This window comes from Scyliorhinus canicula, chromosome 1, assembly GCF_902713615.1.
Source record: "Scyliorhinus canicula chromosome 1, sScyCan1.1, whole genome shotgun sequence".
Lineage (NCBI taxonomy): Eukaryota > Metazoa > Chordata > Chondrichthyes > Carcharhiniformes > Scyliorhinidae > Scyliorhinus > Scyliorhinus canicula.
This window is the reverse complement of record NC_052146.1, coordinates 228,434,376-228,455,095: the sequence shown is the minus strand read 5'-3', so window position 1 is coordinate 228,455,095 and position 20,720 is coordinate 228,434,376. Positions and strand designations below refer to the sequence as shown.

The window sequence follows — 20,720 nt, the reverse complement described above, 5'->3', positions numbered from 1 at the left end:
AAATACGTTTCTGATATTACCTGGACAACATATTCAATAGTTGAAAACTGCGGCAATAGTTCAGCCGGCTGATTTACTTCAGAAATGCCGGAGTAAGATGGTGAAAACTGCAGAACAGATAATTTGTAAAATCAAAAACACAATAATGTCATTAGATGTGCAGGAAACTCTTATTTAATCCAATATATCTTAAGGTTGTGTTAGTACACTTGCATGATACTCAATAGTACAAAATTCCTTTGTCACACAATGTTTGGAAGGGCAAAATCTACTGTGGCATTGATGGATATTTCCATAATTCAAAGGGGGCATAGCAAGAAAATTCCATTGTTACACGTTGTGTTGATATTTCATATAACAACCATTACATATCTTTTGCAAATTCTAGTCTTAATGGCTGCTGACAGTACTGACTATAGGATCATTTGCAACTTGTTACACGTAATTGTTGAACAGTAGTTTCAATTACTGAGCTGAACAAAACTGATTTGAACAGAAATAGTTCTTGACCAATATTCAAAAATAAAATTGCATTTACTGGTTATAGTTTTGAAACAATCCAATCACCAAGCTGCAGAAGATCAAAAAGAATACACAATTTAATAATGAGAGATTACCCACTGCAATTTGCACACACTCAGTATAAAGTTATTGATAATTTTACTGGAAGTTGTTCCATCCAGAATCGGCTGGATACTAGGGATTTTCTATGGTTCTACATTTCTTAAATACCGCTTCAACTCAAAGATCCCATATAAAATGGGTGCACCTCCTAGTCTTATGACTAAGTTTTCAAGAGTATATCAGTGCTCTTCCAGCTGTCAAATGAAAGAACCGCAAAACCGCTAACATTTTGTAAGTTTTTTGGTTTGTTTTTGTTGCATCTGCATTGAGAAATATCATTTTGATTTTAATTTTTTCTCACTGCCTACAAGGAAGTTTCTTGTTTATTGCGAAAGTTATAAAGGGTCAGATGAACATTCTTTTGAGAATTCCTCTTGCCCTCAGGGACCTAGAAAACAATGGGAAATACTCAAAAACAAGATCTGCTAGTAGCAGAGGTAGGTTGCACAGACTTGTTAGCATCTAAGTGATCAATAGACCCACTGGATTTATTGGATATGTCAGAAAAGCATTTTGACATCAAGAATGGTCTCTAAATATACCACTATGCTTTACAAACAGAAAGCAGTCTTGAAATTTTGTAAGTTGAAAGGAGCACATGCACGAAGGCAGATATGTGCACCAGCTGCGTGCCAACCATGATATCAACTGTACACATGTAAATAGGTTGATTTAAAGTGACTGGAGGCATCATGGCCTTAGAAAATGTGAATTCTACACTACACCTTAAAGGTGCACCCGGGAGGTATATTGGGCGGCACGGTAGCACAGTTGCTTCACAGCTCCAGGGTCCCAGGTTCAATTCCCGGTTTGGGTCCCTGTGTATACGTGGGTTTCCTCCGGGTGCCCCCGTTTCCTCCCAAAAAAGATATGCTGTTCGGTGAATTGGATATTCTGAATTCTCCCTCCGTGTACCCGAACAGGTGCTGGAACGTGGCAACTAGGGGTGTTTCACAGTAACTTTGTTGCAGTGTTAATGTCAGCCTATTTGCGACAATAAAGATTATTATTATATTTATATATGAAATGCATTAAAAGAGCTTAACATAGACGAGGAGAAAATATGGAATAGATTAAAAGGTTTTGCTCTGTGATTGTGTGACAATGGAGAAATGGCGACAAGCATACGGGTGTGAATCTGGGAGTACCTAGTCAAGATTCTGCACACAAGCAACGGATGGCAGGAAAGGTCATTGGACTTTTGAGTTGGGACAGAGAAGTCTTTGGCCAGCGGCATTTGTTACAAAGCAGTCCTCAACAGAAAAGCCTCTGCTGACCCCAAATGGAGAGAAGACTAGAAAAGGTGCCCTGAAAATAGGCTGTCCCCATTTTCTCCTGCGAGATCGCCACCTTTACGATAAAAAAAACTTAAATTTTGCAACTTGGAATGTTCGAACACTCATGAATAATCTGAAGAGTGACCGTCTAGAAAGTAGAATTGCAATTATAACTCAAGCCATCAAGACTCCAATTTAACATCGCCACCCTTAGTTAGACACACCTTCCTTCGAGAGGCAGCTGAAGGAACAAATTTGGCGGGCGGGGGTGCTTCATTAGAACAATCACCTTCTTCTGCCAGAAGTCCAGATGCAAAATCACATGCCATGTCTGATCTAGAGATTTTCTATGGTTCTACGCTTCTTAAACACTGTTTCATCTCAGAGATCCCATATAAAATGAATGCACCTCCTCGTCTTTAGAAAGTTTTCTAACATTTTGTGGATTTTTTGGTTTGTTTTTGTTGCATCTGTATTGAGACGTCAAAGATCATAGCACAGGCACCTCTTGGATTATGTAATTGTTCAGATCGAAGATCTAATTGATGTCTGTATCATGTGATCCCTGCAAGGGAGAGAACTGATGTCACCTGAACAGATCATGGAATGCTCCATCGGTGATGAACATCCGCCTAGCAACAAGTCACTGCAAGGCCCAAATGTTCAACAGGAAGATACTCAATGTCTCTGCCCTAAAGCAGCCTGAAGAGAAGAATTCCATGGGTACCTTACAACTAACCTGAAAATCTTCACACAACCAACTCAGTCCCTAATCAGTTTGATCAAATAAAGTCAGCTGGACTAGACTCCTGTGTTACGACTATTGGGTTTGGACTTCTGGTGATGGCCATGAAGTGAATGGTTGCACAAAAGGTGGCTCCTGCTTGGGGATTTGGTTTTTGGCTCTTTCTGCCCGTTTAACAGGTGCTGTTCAGGTGGAAAAGTGGTGTCGTTGGAGAGATTGAATTCCCCCTCTGGAGTGGGTGGTCTGGAAGCTACAAAATGAGGAACAAGTCAAGCAAGGGGTCCTCGGCTGACTCAGAAGGCCTTGGTGTCGCAGGAGAGAGGAAACGGCAGAGGTCTCTGTGCCGTTGTTGCCCTCTCTATGGACAACTCGGAGGCTAATGGATTTTCTGGCGGAAGAATTCAGAAAAAAGAGGCAGGGGGTGATGGACAATTTGGCAAAAGTGGATGAGCCCATTTGGTCCACTCTAGGCAGAGTTGAACAACAGTAGGAGGTACAGGGCTCGACGATCTGGAAGGTGGAGAGAACGTTCACAGATCACGATGATTGGATTGCCGCCTTGGAGGCAGAGGTGGCGATATTGGCAGAGGGGCAGAAGACATTGAAGGCCAAGTTGACGACCTGGAGAATCGCCTTGGGGCTTTTGTTTCTTTTGTTCATTAGGGTGGGTTGATACGAGTGGGGAGGATTGTTTGTTTGGTGCTTGGGGGGGATGGGTGCTAACCATCGTGGGGAGGGTGGGGCCAGAGGCTTCCAACCAGGCTGGTTATACGGAAAGGGGGTTAAATGGGCCAATTAATAGATCTCGGGTGTTTGTCCATCTAAAATGTTTGAATGCAGACATTGTTTTCTTGCAGGAGGCATATCACATATCCGAGAGTTCAAGATTAGACATGGCTGAGGAAGGCGTGGGTGGAGCAGGTGTTTCGCTCAAGCTTTGACACGAGGACCAGGGGGACCGCAGTGCTGATCAATAGGTGGGTGGCCTTTTCAGTGGCTAATATATTTGATGGATTCAGGGGGGAGATATGTCACAATGAATGGGGGTGTTGGGAGGTATTCCGGCGGTCCTGATGAATGTTGTAGCCATCTAAGATGGACACTGGGCTACAAAATGGAGAACTGCTAAGACTGCAGGGAAAAACAGTCTTAGTGAGGACAAGCAGTTTGCAGAAGACTAATTTGCATTCTGCACGTACAGAAACCAGTTTTTGGCCAGGTGCAGAGTTTCAGCCAAAGGTGCAAATGGAAACAGATCTGCATAGTAATGAGGTGATCCAGATCCAGACCCCGCACAATAGAAACATTTAAGTATCAATGGATACTTTTCCGTAGACGCCCAGACAGAATGGCGCCACAGTAACCAACACAAAGAACCGTAGGGACCGCCCCACCCATCGAGGAACGACCCTCAGATTGGGGGGTTTGGAAGATATCGATTGGGAAAGGCCCAATCGATACCTGGCAGGTAAAAGAACCGCCCCAAGGGGGCACGGACTTCTAGGACCTATAAGAATAGACCCCGCACATGGTTCGGTCTGTTCTGTTGCTCCGGCTCTGCTCTGCTTTGCTTGCTACATCGCATCCTGACTCCAGTTTCATCACCAGCCGTTGAGCCATCAGCCATCGAACTGTAAGTGCCAATACAACGATCGCTACGTGATCCAGACCTTGCTAGATCTTGACAACTTTACGATACAGAGAGTTGCAGACCAAGAACGGGACGAAGGCCTTGTTCCCTGGCCTTGCCTGTTCCTGTCTAGATAAGTATTTAGTTGTTTAGTATTAGAAGTAAGTTAGTCTCTTTAGCGTATGCATGTGTATTTATTATATTTGTTATAATAAACACCAATCGTTTGGACTTACTAATCGGTGTACAGATTTATTACTTTGAACCTGACCTTGATATACTTGTGACGGTGTCTAAATACAGCACCTGGCGACTCCGAGCATAATTACATATACAGAGCCATAGCAGTGTTAAGCACACGGCCTTTAAACGGAGGCGTGTTAATCACACTCCAGTAAAACGAGCAACAATGTATACGGCCTCCTTCTGCACTGTAAATTCTATGAAGTCCCAACAACAAACTCTGGTCGTCCGGACACGGTTGTCAGAAACCATCTTCCCCATCAGATCCAGTTTTCTCATCTCTCAAATAGGCAATGCTCCTGGGAAGGATGAAGAAAGTCCTTCAAAGACATTCTGAAGCTCTCCTTGAAGCGCGGCAGCATTGACATTAATGGACTAGGAGGAGCTTGCTACCGATTAGTGTGGTACGGTAGCACAGTGGTTAGCACTGTTGTTTCACATCTCCAGGGTCCTAGGTTTAATTTTTGGCTTTGGTCAGTGTCTATGCGGAGTCTGCACATTCTCCCCATGTCTGCGTATGTTTCCTCCGGGTGCTCCGGTTTCCTCCCACAGTCCAAAGATGTGCAGGTTAGGTGGATTGGCCATGCTAAATTGCCCTTAAGTGTCCAAAAAAGGTTAAGTGGGGTCACTGGTTTTCGGGGATAGGATGGAGATTTGTGCTCTTTCCAAGAACAGGTGCAGACTCGATGGGCCAAATGGCACTGTAAATTCTATGAATTATTCAGAAGGGCAACAGCTTGTTCATCAAGCTCCCATTTGAAATGGAGCAGTCAAATGAACTCCTCGTCCTTGGCGTCCTAGTTTGGAAATCTGCCAGGAGGTTCATTTACTGGTCAATATATGCATTGGAATTCTTACAGGTCCACATTCTATAGGATTAGTCTTTTGGCAACTTTGTAAATAAGGCCAAAGCATTCAGCTTGATGCTGAAATAGGGTGCATCCAATGTATCCTTAGGATAATGGATACCCTAATCAAATCATTTTTTGCAGAATATCACACAAACTCATTAACGGGCCCATGGTATCACATTTTCCCCTGAAAAATGCTCATCTAACTCAGATTATCCTGGCAGGGTAAGGTATCTTAAAATTTGAGCAACAGATGTTTCATGCTGCTATTACGCAGAAGCAACATGAGTAGTATTCATCACTAACAGGATGCTGCTGTCAAGCTAAGAAAATGTTCTCCCTATCGCACAATGAATAATGTGGTGTATGAATTTCAGTGACAATGTGATGGGAGGTATGTAGCCGTACGTCCCCAGGACTGGTTGATCGTATCAAACACCATGTCCCTGCTGTTTTTCGCATTGGCAAGGTACAGACTATACCTAACAAGCCTGTGCTTGCAGAACTCAAAACATAGTAACCAACATTAGATGTGATTCTGCGATTAGACATTTTCTAAATAATCCTCAGGCGTGCTAAGAATTACACTGACAACCAATTTTTAGTCGGGCTTGCAGTGTGCTGCATTTGCATGTACCGGAAAATATATATATATATATATATATATATGAATACACTGTGCCCTGCAGACAGAGAGAACATGCAGGCAAACTGCACTTGTTTCAGCTTAACAAAATATGTGACAGTCATTTGCTGATTCATTTCATATGACAATGCCTTGGCCAATCAGGATAAAGCTGCCTGGTTTAAATTTTAAACAATGCTCGGCAGCTATCTGTGATTCACCATCAATCGGCGCATTCTCCATGGCAACACCTTTCCCAGAGTTGACTTGCCAACCAGCCAGCATACCCTTCTCTCACAGTATAAACTGTTCAAACTGGTAGTTAGGAAGTGTCCTGATGAGTACAAGACAAAAAACTTCTACAGGTCTCCTTTTTCAGCAATACTCAAGCGGTGGAAGTCTCCATTCCCGAGACTAGGTGTTGATGCCAGGGCAGGATTCGTGGACTTCCACGACAGCAAAATTGGTGCCTAACCTGGATCAATTCAGTGATGTTGAGGGGATGGCACCGGCACCACATGGAATACAATTGATTCGGTGCGGGATTCGCTGGTTCCGCGATTGACACTTAGGAAGCTGACAAGTTGCAGCCACACATACAAACTGCACTTACCCTACACACGATCCCAGCCAACAAGATAGCAGAGAGGAAAGAAGCACCAAGATTTACTGATGCCAAGTTCGAGACCCTCCTGGATGCGGTGGAGGAGAGGTGCACCACCCTGTACCCCAGCCTGGAAGGAGGTTGCCAGCCTCCGCTGTTTGCCATGCCAGGGTACAGGTGGCAGAGGTGGTTAGCAGCACAAGCAAAATCGTCCAGACTGGCCTGCAGTGCCGGAAGAAACTGCTCAACCTCCTCAGGGCAGCCAGGGTAAGTAGGCAGCACTGTGCCCCTCACATTAATCCTGTCCCACACACCCGTAACCTGAAGCTTCCCCCCTCCCGCCCTGGAGGGGGTCCAAACCCCACCCTGCACCACAGGCCGCGACCCATACTGGCCGGGTGCACTGGCCACTGAGGCCACCAGCTACCCATCCCCTGGGCTGCATGCATCGGACTGTCTAAGCCCCCCACCCCCTCCCAGGAGAAGGCCTCCCATAGCTGCTGGCTGCTGGGAGCAGTGGAAAACTGGACAGGAACCGCCGGAGCTGTGGCCGCTGACCGTGGAGAAGTAGAGGGGCCTGGACGGCAGCCCAGAGGAGCGGGAAGTCACAGTGGTGGAGATTGGCCACATGCGAGGAGGTGAGACCCAAGCGGGTTGCGGTTTCCCATGCTACGTGTGTACACACCTCTCTCTCTTTCTTTCTCTCTCTCTCTCCCCTCCCCCGCCCCCCCTCTCTCTCCCCAAACGTGCGCAGTCTAATCATGCATCTTGTGTTGCAGGACCGGCTGATGATGGAGTGGGTCCATCTGATGTCCCCAGCTAGTGCCGCAGACTCGGGCAACCGATTCTCCGACCAATCGTGTTTCTCGATTTCGGCATCAGCCAACAGAGAAGCCCGCCCATTTCTGTCCCACCAAATGACCAATCAGGTATTAAATATAATTCGACAATGTCGGTAGTAAGTAAACTTGCAGATGATACCACCAACACAGAAGAGTAAAAAAGTGCTAAGAAAGAGTCCTGGGCACACTGGAAACAACGTATTAAAGAGAGATATCTTATGTTGGAACAGGCAGGTGTAAAGCCATGAGATGGCAGTAGAGAGGGTATAACTGGTTACAAATAAACAACCGCTTTGTTGTATTCATCCCGAGTAAAATAGCACGCATACGTTTTTGAACCTTGGGTGTACTTTTGACCACAGGCTGACCCTACCCATGATATTTTTTTTTTAATCCATTAACTGGTTTCAGAGTGCTTTATGACAAAGAATTGGCCATGCAGCCCATCGAGTCCTCCCTGCAGAGCAAGAGTCAGTCTCACTTCCCTGCTCTGGTTCCTGTACCCCTGCAAATTTATTTCCTTCATGTGCCTATTCATTTCCTTCATGTGCCTAACCAAATTCATTTTGAAATCAATGATCAATTGGTTTATACCACAATTTGCAAATGTGGCATAAACAGTCATTCTCATTCATAAAGACAGCCGACAAAGTAGCACATAACCTTCCATCAGGTAAAGTCCTTGAAATTTGCAACAGGAGTTTTCTGCACTTCTAATTGTGTTCAACTGAGTTATTCCAATACTTTTCCACTGATCTAGAAATTTGTCTGTAAAATTCTGCTACAACGTCCCATCCTTGGAATATTCACTGCATTCAGTGTGTTAAGCGTGGAACAGTTCAATTTTTTTCATTTCCTTTCAGTCAACTCTTACTTTTCCTTTTATTAGCTCACATATGACAAGATTCATTAAACAATGTTAAAGTTCATGCCTTACCTGGTTCCTCTGGAAACAAAAATTGCACGCCCATAGTTTTGCTCTGTAGTCCACTTGACTGTTTTAAAATAAGACAAAAATCAATATTTAACTTTCATTATTTCTGGGAAACAACTTGATTTGTTTTCATTATGTTGACATACATTACGCATTTTATTTATTTTCAACATTCCTAAAATGGGTAGCATTATCTTTTGTCATTTAGTTCTATCTACATACAAAACTCATGGTCGGGTGAGGATTACCATTGTGCATTCTACAGGTCTGATAAAGTACTCCATACTATGCCACATGGAGGTTGATTTTGCTCAATGATATAATTTAAAATAACCCGAATATTCTAACATGTTTAGTCTTTCCCTTGCCAACCAAGTCTAGGGTGATCAGTCACCAAACATCTGTAAAGAAAAACACTCAAAATTTTCACCCGCACTTCAAGGACAGCACCTAGTCTACATTCAGCATCTCCGCCAAAATTTGGGATTGATTGGAGTGACACATCGAATTTGTGGATCATTCCCGTCATTTTCCACCATATTGGTGCTCTAATGAGATATACCACTTAGCAGGCAGCACGATGGCGCAGTGGTTAGCATTGCTGCCTCACGGCGGCGAGGTCCCGGCTCTGGGTCACTGTCCGTATGGAGTTTGCACATTCGCCCCGTGTTTGCGTGGGTTCCACCCCACAACCCAAGATGTGCAGGGTAGGTTAATTGGCCATGTTAAATTGCCCCTTAATTGGAAAAAAAGAATTGGGTACTCTAAATTTATAAAAGAAAAAGATATACCACTTCTCCTCATTATGAATGAGGTTTCTAGCTTGCGTTCTTTCTACCTGATGCTTTTACAGTAAGCACAAGACAAACAGCTGACGATATTATACTCCAAAAGTAATCTTCAGATTTATAAAGCAGCAGGCATCAGAGTAAGGCTACTATATTGGCACTATATAAGTGAAGTCAAAACATTCTGGGTCGCTATCTCCACTTAGCTACCTTACGTAAAGACAGTAATATCAGGAGTAAATGAGTAATTTAATCACTATTAATACTCCGTAAAAGTTATATTTTCACTGCATTTCAAAACAAAAGTTAAAATATTTCCAGCTATTCTTATTCACTGTATTAAGTCCAAACAAGGGCAAAATTCTCCATTTGGGAGACTAAGTGTTGACGCTGGGACTGAATTGTGTATGGTTTGTGTTCCCGTTGGGGGCGCTGTTTGAGGGACAATTCAGAACATGCTAATGCACAAGCAAAGGAGAAAATAAAATACAGAAATATATGATTAGATTAAATGGAAATTCTGGTCAAAGGGCTGTAATCTAATCAAAGGAGTTCAGATGTAACCCTTTCATGGTGGGAGTCGGGTCGTCAGTTGCAGGGTGGGTGTGAGAGGGGTTACTGCAGGATTGGGACTGGGGTTTGGTCAGGGTGGGTGGAGGCAGTACTATAGTTACCTGGGAGCAAGAAGTAGTGTTAATTCTTCTAACTTTTCCTGGGTAATTATACTGTACTATAGTTACCTGGGAGCAAGAAGTAGTGTTAATTCTTCTAACTTTTCCTGGGTAACTATGCTGGTAAGACAGTCAGAACTATCTGAAGTTTGCAATTTAAAATTATACTTTTGCATAATCCTGATTGCAGGGCAATTGCCAACAGAAGCATGAACTTCCCAGGCAACTGCCGTGCAATACTTACCTTGAAACCTCAAGCTTCCAGGGAGCTGGGGTGTGTCCCCAGTGCACCTTTGGGGCACTCCCTAGTTATGACACCTGTCCAGGTGTCACAGGCCATAACATACAAAGAACTAAAAGGATTTCAAAATTAATCAGTTCTTATATTTTGAAACAAAATACCAACGGTGAGATACAGTACCACAGAGGGTTAAGGACAGCCCTGCAGGTAGCCCTGCTGCACAGTACAGGTTCATACTGTATTGGTGGAAGATCTGGGCGTTCTTTTAAAGGAGTAAAGAGACAAGCCAAAGGAACCACCATGCGTGTAGCCTCGAGTCGACTAGATGGCCACACATTCCAGCTGAACCGAACACCATCGCGCTCTTCATTCTGTTGAATGAATTCCTGATATGTTGCCATGACCACCGAGGTATTCTAGAAAAAAAAATCACAGAATTGTTACAGTACAGGAGGAGGCCATTTAATGTGTTGTCTCGGCGCTGGCACTCCAAATGAGCCATTCACTTTGTGCCATTCCCTGCAATCCTGCATATTCGCCATTTTCAGAGAAAATTTAAGCACAATGAGTTCCTTTGAATGCATCACATATACATTGTAAATATCAAGTTTGCATGATTCAAGTCGTCAGTTACATTTTCATATTTAAATATATTATATGGGGGGGGTTGGCTGCAGTGAGCTACTCCCTGCCTTTTGCTGCCAACACTGGGGGCCTTGGATCCAGCGACATTTCTAGGCCTCGGGTGGGTGTCATACCAGCAGCAGCTATCGCTTCCTGGTGGGTCTCTGTTCAATCGAGTTGCTGGCCTCTGATTGGTTGGCAGATCTTGGTGGGCAAGCATTCTGAAATAGGGTTCTTAAACCATGAAAGATCCGCTGCTGCCCAGTTACCTGCTTGAATGGCACTTAGTACGGGTGACCTTCCCTAAATGGGGCAACATGAGGCTTTCACCAGCACTCCAGTTGCCAGGCAAGATGCCAGTCTCCTTCATTCACACTCCACCCCTTGCAGTTTTTTTTTAATATTACTGCCTTATATCTTTCTCAATTCACACATACAGTATGAGGCTTGAGTAGGATACACAGTAATTTTAAAACGTCTTGAGGAATTTCTTCAATTTTTGACAAGCTTGTCATTGTGATCTTTACATTAAACAAAAATATTTTGAAACAATGAAATTCCACAATACATACATACTAAGTTAGTTATTCAAGAAGCTGGGTCATAGCACAACATTTGCTGCATTTGTAAAAGCAAGGTCTGACTGCCTCAGAACAGAAAAATTAAATCAATCCATTCAATTCAAATGGTGTGGGACTGGATTGGCTGAATTCCAACATTATACAATTCACAGTTCGAAGTTCAAAAGTTCAGCATCTGGACAGCAAATAGTACTGTATTATTTGATATTGAGCATAATATTGTGATTGTCACATTTACTGTAAATTTTACTAACACACAATATCGTAAGTCGATCTGTATAAGAAGTATATTAAGTGTACAGAAGCATGACAGAAACTTTGAGCTCCCCGTCACCTGTCTCTGGGCAGCTCTGTTCTTTCTCCGCCCCCCCTATTCTGAGGTTACAGATTATACAAACCAGTTCCTTATGGGGTCCCAATGCGCATCTGGAGGTGCTAGATCTGTTCAAAATCTACCCCATTTAACACGGTCACACAACACAACTAAGGATATCCTCAATGTGAAAGTGAAACTTTGCCTCACGTGGACTCTGTGGTGGTCATGATACTGCCATGGACAAATGCATATGTCACGTGAAGCAGGAAACATTGGTGCGCTCAAGGACAGGATCGACGCCTCAATTAAGAACAAGGGAATAGAGGGCTACAGGCAGGTTGGTGAGGATGAGGTCAAGTAGGTCCCTTACCAGCTGCCACAGTCCCATTCCAGCAGCTATGTCCTTTGGGACTCGCCCAGCTCGGTCTGTACTGCTGCTCCCGAGTCATTTTTGTTGCTGTGCAATGATGTACCTTACCCAGAGTACATTATGCACCCATGACACCCTCAGTGCTTCCTCCAAGTGATGTTCGGCATGGAGGAGATTTATCAGCTTGGAGTGGGGAGGGCGTGGTATATCATAATCAACAGGAGGTTTGATTCTGTGAGACTTCACAGGGTCCAGAATTGATACCGAGGACTCCCAGGGAAACTCCCTCCCAAACGTGCCACCACCGTTGCTGGGTGGGATGATGATGGTGGGGGCCGAGTCATTCCATGAGTGGGACCAAGTCAGACTGGAATATCAGTCCAGTGACAATACTACTATACAATCTCCACCCCTTAAATGAAATGAAACCTCCCCTTAAATGAAATGAATAACTGGTTATCATGAAAAATGAATGAAAACTGCTTATTGTCACAAGTAGGCTTCAATTAAGTTACTGTGAAAAGCTCCTAGTCGCCACATTCCAGGGTGATGTACGTTGTTGCACCAGTTAGAAACATAGAAATGAAGAATAGGAGTAGGCCTTTCGGCCCTTTGAGCCTGCTTCACAAAGTTGATGAGGCCATAAGTGCAAATAAACTGTGTTTTATTTCAAGAGTAGTAGAATATAAAAGCGGGGAGGTAATTTTAAAACAATATAGAGCCTTATTTAGACCACACTTGTGCACTGTCCTTTCCCAATTTCCCTGTGAAGATTCTGCCTAAAAATATTCATCCAATTTTCTTCTGAATGTTACCAATGAATCTGCTTCCACCACCTTTTTCCGGCTTTCCAGGCCACAGTGACTTACTGTGCAAAACATGCTTCCTCGGGTGGTCTCTAGTTTTTTCTTGTCAATCCATATCCTTCTGCCGACTCTTTAGTGTATCAAAATCATTCACGATTCTGAACATCTTTATCAAATCTCCTCTTAGTTTTTTTCTGCCCCAAGGAGAAAAGCCCCAGTGTGACCAGTCTCACCCCATAACTGAAATCTGTCAGCTCTATGACTATTGCAGCAAATCTATTTGCACTTTCTCTAAGACTTGTACTTTCTTTCTAAGGTGCAGTTCCAAGAACTGTACACAATATTGCAGCTGAGACCTAACCAGTATTTTCTAAGGTTTAGCATAACTTCCTTGTTGTCACAAAGTCCATATGATAATAAAAACAGCCTTCTCAATTTGTCCTGCCACTGTCAAAGATTTTTGTCCCTCTGTTCCTGCAGCTCCTTTAAATTTGTACCATTTAGTTTATATTGACATTCATCAATTCTCACAACAAGATATGTCACTTTATATTTTCCACATTGAATTTAACCTGCCATGGTCCGCAGTGTATGCCTGGCTGAAGTCTGCTTCTATCCACTTCGTTATTATATTTGAGTTTCATGTCATCTGCAAATTTGGAAATTAGACCCCGTGTAACTATGTCAGATCATTTATCAAAAACAGCACTGACCCTAATGTCAGCTCCTGGAATCCCACTGTAGATTGCCTCCAGTCTGAAAAACAACCATTCACCACTACTCTTGGCTTTCTGTTCCTTTTGTACTGTGATGCAACTGTCCTTTATTCTCATAGGCTTTACATTTTGGTCACAAGTCTATAACATAGTACTCTGTCAAACTAATCGCAGACACACCATATGAACATATGAATTAGGAGCAGGAGTGGGCCACATCGGCCCCTTGAGCCTGCCTCACCATTTCCATAAGACTAACCTGTTTGAGTTTCAAATTCCACATTCCCATTTACGCCCGTAACCTTTGATTCCTTTGCCTAACAAGAATCTATCTACCTCTGCCATCAGATATTCAATGACACTGTCTCCACCACCTTCTGAGACAGAGAGCTCTAAAATCGCACAAGCCGCAGAGAAAACAAATTCTCATCTCTCTCCTAAATGAGTGAACTCTAATTTTAAAACAGTGCCCCCACGAGACGAAGCATCAGTTCTGTATCCACCGTGTTAAGACTGGTCAGGATCTTATGTACTTAAATCAAATCACCCCTCATCCTTCTAAACTCCAGTAGAAAGATGTCCAACCTACCCTAATAAGACATCACAGAATCTCTACAGTGCAGGAGGCCATTTCGCCCATCAAGTATGCACTGACCCTCTCAAAGAGCACCCCACCTAGGCCCACTCCCCCACCCAACCAGCCTTATCCCCCGAACCCAACCTGTACATCCCTGGATACCAAGGAGCAGTTTAGCATGGCTAATCGACCTAACCTGCTCATCTTTGGACTGTGGGAGGAAACCAGAGCACCCAGAGGAAACCCACCCACACATAGAACATAGAACGATACAGCGCAGTACAGGCCCTTCGGCCCTCGATGTTGCACCGACATGGAAAAAAACTAAAGGCCATCTAACCTACACTATGCCCTTATCATCCATATGCTTATCCAATAAACTTTTAAATGCCCTCAATGTTGGCGAGTTCACTACTGTTGCAGGTAGGGCATTCCACGGCCTCACCACTCTTTGCGTAAAAAACCCACCTCTGACCTCTGTCCTATATCTATTACCCCTCAATTTAAGGCTATGTCCCCTCGTGCTAGCCACCCCCATCCGTGGGAGAAGGCTCTCGCTGTCCACCCTATCTAACCCTCTGATCATTTTGTATGCCTCTATTAAGTCACCTCTTAACCTTCTTCTCTCTAACGAAAACAACCTCAAGACAATCAGCCTTTCCTCATAAGATTTTCCCTCCATACCAGGCAACATCCTGGTAAATCTCCTCTGCACCCGTTCCAAAGCTTCCACGTCCTTCCTATAATGAGGCGACCAGAACTGTACGCAATACTCCAAATGCGGCCGTACTAGAGTTTTGTACAACTGCAACATGACCTCATGGCTCCGGAACTCAAGCCCTCTACCAATAAAGGCCAACACACCATAGGCCTTCTTCACAACCCTATCAACCTGGGTGGCAACTTTCAGGGATCTATGTACATGGACACCGAGATCCCTCTGCTCATCCACACTACCAAGAATTTTACCATTAGCCAAATATTCCGCATTCCTGTTATTCTTTCCAAGGTGAATCACCTCACACTTCTCCACATTAAACTCCATTTGCCACCTCTCAGCCCAGCTCTGCAGCTTATCTATGTCCCTCTGTAACCTGCAACATCCTTCCGCACTGTCTACAACTCCACCGACTTTAGTGTCGTCTGCAAATTTACTCACCCATCCTTCTGCGCCCTCCTCTAGGTCATTTATAAAAATGACAAACAGCAACGCCCCCAGAACAGATCCTTGTGGTGCGCCACTCGTAACTGAACTCCATTCTGAACATTTCCCATCAACTACCACTCTCTGTCTTCTTTCAACTAGCCAATTTCTGATCCACATCTCTAAATCACCCTCAATCCCCAGCCTCCGTATTTTCTGCAATAGCCGACCGTGGGGAACCTTATCAAACGCTTTACTGAAATCCATATACACCACATCAACTGCTCTACCCTCGTCTACCTGTTCAGTCACCTTCTCAAAGAACTCGATAAGGTTTGTGAGGCATGACCTACCCTTCACAAAACCATGGGGGGAAGTCACCCATGATCCCTTGCGCTGTAAGGCAACAGTGCTAATCTGTGCCACCATGCCACTCATTCCAGATATCAATCTAGTAAGCCTCCTCTAACTCATTTGCATCCTTCTTTAAATAAGGAGAGCAAAACTTCACACAGTATTCGAAATGTGGTCTCATCAATGCCCTGTATATCTTAAGCATAACATCCTTACTTTTATATTCCGTTCCTCTTACAAAATAGGATGACATTCCAATAACCTATTATGTTGTTTTGTGACTCATATACTCGAACAGCTAGATCCTTCCTCATCTTGGAATTCTGCAGTTATTCTCCATTTATGTAATTCTCTGCTTTTTTATTCTTCCTGCCAAAATGACAACTTCACATTTTCCCAAATTATGCTCCATCTGCCAGACTTTTGCCCACTCACTTAACCATCTATATCCACCTGTAACCTCCCTACGTCCTGTTCACAACATATTTTCCTACCCATCTGTGTCATCTCAAATTTAATTACCATGCCATCATCATTGATATAAATTGAAAGGGAATACAACTGTGACTCACCTTGTGATATTTTCCTATGCTTAAAGCAGAATATAAATTGTTGTCATTAATTGGAGATGACTCTTAGCAATGAATCAACGGCTGTGGACAATGCACTACGGCTGGTGTGAGGAACAAGAAATGAAGGGGAATTCATTTTTGTTTGGAGAGCGACGGGATCCATCACCCAGTTTACTACTTTGATAGGAATTCTCCAATAGGAAGCGACCAACAAGCCTGAAGCCCAGTCATCTGCCACAAGACAATCCCATTCCCACCCCTTATCCCCAAACAACTTCACTCATCTCGGCTTTTCACTCGGTATCACGTTCCTTAGGAAAAAAGGGGGGCAATGGATCCAAATTATTGACAACCAGCCCCGCTCTCCTTCACATTCACTACACATCAGACCGGGATCGCCTGTGAACGGCCAGCCAGTGACTTACACACAATCTGAACGGCCAGAGCACTGAGACTGCTGGGGTCAGTCCCAAGCAACCAGCCACTGGGGGCCAGGGCTCAACCCGGCGGCGGGGAGAGGTGACACCGGGGCTCAACTGGGCCACGGAGAGTGAGCGGCTCACGTACCTGTGAAGTCCCTGGTCCCGATTCCGACAACGACTCTCTCCCTCCGACAGGATCCTCTCCCGAGCACACGCGTCACTTCCTCTCCTGACGTCACTGACAGGAAGTACAGCTCAGCACGGACCAGGCGGTGCCACGTCACTGAAGCTCCAGGGAGCGTCTGTAAATAAAAACCGCGGGGAGTGTCACAACAGGGAGCGTCTCTAAGTACATTTACATCCTTCCAGGCGAAGACGATCGCGTTCATCATCTGGGGTGTTCAGCCGAATTCCCGGCGGTGGCTACATATGCGGCTGCAAAGTTCAATCTGCCCCCCCCCCCCCCTGATGTACCTGCTGCAAACAGGACAAGATACTTTACAGTTGTACCCTTTATTTTATAGTGTCTCTCTGTGTTCTTCCTACCAAAATGAATCACTTTACGTTTTTCTGCCACCTGAGTTTTCGGGCGGGATTTTCCTCCCCTTCCGCGGGCGTGTTCTGCAGCGGCGGTGAGATCTTTTACCCCGACATTGTCAATGGGGTTTCCCGTTGAACGCACCCGGGGTGCGCCATCGGCGGGTCTGTAAGATCCCACCCCAGCGTGAACGGCCAGAAAATCCTGCCGGTAGATGAATCACAGAATTTTCTAAAACACAAAAGGAGGGAATTCAACCCATCAAGAGTGCACAGGCTCTCGGATGGAACAATTCACACAGCCATTCTCCTATCCTCTTTCCTGCACATTGTTCCTTTCTTTTTAATGTATAAATTTAGAGTACCTAATTTTTTTCCAATTGAGGGGCAATTTAGCATGGCCAATCTCCCCTAGCCTGCCATCTTTTTTGGTTGTGGGGATGAGACCAACGCAGACACAGGGAGACAGGGCTGGCTCAAGGCACCGGCAACTCGGGCAGTCGCCCTGGGCGCCATGTGCTAGGGGGCGCCAGAGACTCGGGTCCCGCGCATGCGCAGTTGGGCCGGTGCCAACCAGCGCATGCGCGGTGGCCGCCTTCCCCCAGGGCGGCCCCCCTCGGTCCGCTCCCCCCCCGGTCTGCCCCCCCCTCGGGTCCGTCCCCCCGCCCCCCTCGGGTCCGCCCCTCCGCCCCCCCCCTCGGGTCCGCCCCCCCCCCCCTCTTGGCCCCGCCCCCCCTCTCTCGGCCCCGCCCCCCCCTCTCAGCCCCCGGCCCCGCCCCCCCCCCCCCCAAGGGCGCCGAAGTTCAGCTTGCCTGGGGCGCCAGCAACCCTAGGGCCGGCGCTGCAGGGAGAATGTGCACACTACACACGGACAGTGACCCAGGGCCAGGATTGAATCTGGGTCCTCAGTGTTATGAGACTGCAGTGCTAACCACTGTGCCACCGTGCTACTCCTGATCCTTTTCAAATAACAGTCTAATCCTCTTTCGCATCCCTCAATTGAACCTGCCTCCACCGCCCACTCTCAGGCTTGCATTCTGGACCTTAACCCCTGTCTCTGTGAAAAAGTAATTTCTCATATCATTTATGAAAAAATGAAAATCGCTTATTGTCACGAGTAGGCTTCAATGAAGTTACTGTGAAAAGCCCCTAGTTGCCACATTCCGGCGCCTGTCCGGGGAGGCTGATACGGGAATCGAACCGTGCTGCTGGCCTGCTTGGTCTGCTTTAAAAGCCAGCGATTTAGCCCAGTGAGCTAAATCATTTGCAAATTAATGTAAATCTGTACCCTCTCGTTCGCAATTATTTTTGGAGTGGGAACAGTTTCTGCTGATGTACTCTGTCCAAGCAAGCCCCTATCAAATCTATCAGCATGTTCTTTAAGAAAAACAGTCCTAACTTCTCCTTTCTACATTACTGAAGTTAATCATCTCTGGGATTTTCCCGTGGATTTTTGCTGCATTCTCTCCAATGCCTTAACATCCTTCTTAAAGTGTGGCGCCCAGATATGGAATTACCCCAGCTCAGGCTGAACTATACAAGTTCAATAAACTTCCTTGTTCTTATAATCTTTGCCCATATTAATAAAACCTAATTTACTGTGTGCCTTATTAACTGTTCTCTCAACCTGTTTTGCCACCTTCAATGAATTGTGCACATCACCCAGGTTCTTCTGCCCCTGCAACAACTTTACAGTTGTATCCTTTATTTTATAGTGTTCTTCCGACCAAAATGAATCTTGGGCTTATGGGCTTGTGAAGAAGACGTTACAAAGCTACAGAGGGACATAGCTAGGTTAACAGAGTGGGCAAAAATCTGGCAAATGGAGTATAATGTGGGGCAAATGTGAAATTGTCCATTTGGCAGGAAGACTAAAAAGGAAGCATATTATCTAAATGGTGAGAGATTTCAGAACTCTGAGGTGCAGAGGGAGTTGGGTGTCCTAGTGCATGGGTCACAAAAGGTACAGCGTAATTGGAAAAGCTAATAGAATGTTATCATTTATTGTGAGTGGAATTGATTATAAAACTAGGGAGGTTCTACTTCAGTTGTGCAGGGCATTGGTGAGAGCAGACCTGAAGTATTGTGTAGTACTGATCTTCTTTAAGGATGGATGTAAATTCGTTAGAAGCAGTTCAGAGAAGGTTTACCAGGAATGGGCGGGGTGTTTTATGAGGAAAGGTTAGATTTGTATCCTCGAGAGTTTAGAAGAGTAAGAGGCGACTTGATCAAAACCTTTAAGATCCTGAGGGGTACTGGAGGGATGGATGTGGAGAAGTTGTTTCTTCTTGTCAGAGAATCTAGAACTAAGATCACTTTAAAAATACGTGATGAGGAGAAGTTCTTTCAGAGGGTCGTGAGTCTCTGGAACTCTCTTTAAAAGGCAGTGGAAGCAGAGTCGTTGAATATTTTTAAGGCAGAGCTGGATAGATTTTTGGGGTAGGTGGGAATGTGGAGCTGAGGTTACAATTAGATCAGCCACGATATTATTGAATGTTGGAACAGGCACAGGGGGCTGAGTTATCTACTCCTGTTCCGAATTTGTACATTTTCACCCCTTTTTGAACAGGGGTGTAATCTCTTCAATTCTTCAGTCCTCTGGCACCACCCCTGAGTTTAAGAAAGACCAGAATATTATGACCAGTACATCCACAATTTTCACGCTTATTTCCCTACTTGGATGTATCTCATCTGGTCCTGGTGCCTGTACAGATGGTTTATCCAATACTTCCTCCTTATCAATTTGAAACCCTTCAAGTGTCTGAATTACATCCTCATTCACCATAGCCTGGGAAACATCTTCTTTCTCGTTCTGCAAATTATTAATTTAATACCTCCACTCTGCCCTTTGACTCCATGCGTAAATCATCATTATGCCCCCAATTGGCCCTACTCCTTTTACCATCTTTAAATTTTTTTAATGTACTTTATTACAAACATGTGTAAAAATAAAAGCAACATATACAAACCCAGTCCACAAACTCAGTCGACAATTTGTACAATTTTCTCCCTTTTTCCCCCCTCCCCCTCCACCCCCCCTCCCCGCGACGGACAGTTCCTCAATGTCATGAACAATTCCCACTGTGTCTCGAAGCCCTCCGCAGATCCCATCAACTCAAACTTAATGTTTTCAAACTGGAGAAAGTCGTACAAATCCCCCAGCCAGGCTGTCACCCCAGCGGTGTATCCAACCAATTTAGCAAGATCCTTCACCAGCAGGAATAGTCAGGTGGATGCCGAGGTGGGTAGGTGAGAAGCTCCACTATATTCATTGCGACATCAACCCAGTTTTGTACATGAATGGTGGGTCCCTCACCCTCATTCCCAACCTCCATCCTCCTACCTCCTTATCCCCCAGCCACCTTCACCCCTTCCATACACCCTGCCTTTTCTATACCCTATATGCTCCTTGCAGATCGTCCATGTCCCTCCCATATACCTCCTCCATAACCAGATGCCTCTTACTACTCCACATATCACCCATTCCTCCTTGTGAGGGAATCCTTCACTTTTCAATTTGGTGGCAGGTTTTTGGAGCAGATGCTGGGCTCTGGTTGAAAGATGTCACAGGACGGATCAACAATGCATCTGTATGGTATACAACACATAAGTTGCCCAAATGACCA

General features: G+C 44.9%; 1 protein-coding gene across 1 annotated transcript in view; it reads right to left on the bottom strand.

Moving 5' to 3' along the window:
- The window catches only part of LOC119972310 (protein transport protein Sec23B), a 75,641-nt gene extending 58,793 nt beyond the window's left edge, over positions 1-16,848 (bottom strand). The window contains exons 1-4 of the mRNA XM_038808811.1: positions 16,703-16,848; positions 10,256-10,491; positions 8,379-8,436; positions 21-107 (exon numbers count right to left, since the gene is read on the bottom strand). Coding sequence (XP_038664739.1) covers positions 21-107; positions 8,379-8,436; positions 10,256-10,476 — 366 coding nt within the window. The 5' untranslated portion in view covers positions 10,477-10,491; positions 16,703-16,848. The remainder of the gene's footprint in view (positions 1-20; positions 108-8,378; positions 8,437-10,255; positions 10,492-16,702) is intronic.
- Between the last annotated feature and the right edge of the window lie 3,872 nt (positions 16,849-20,720).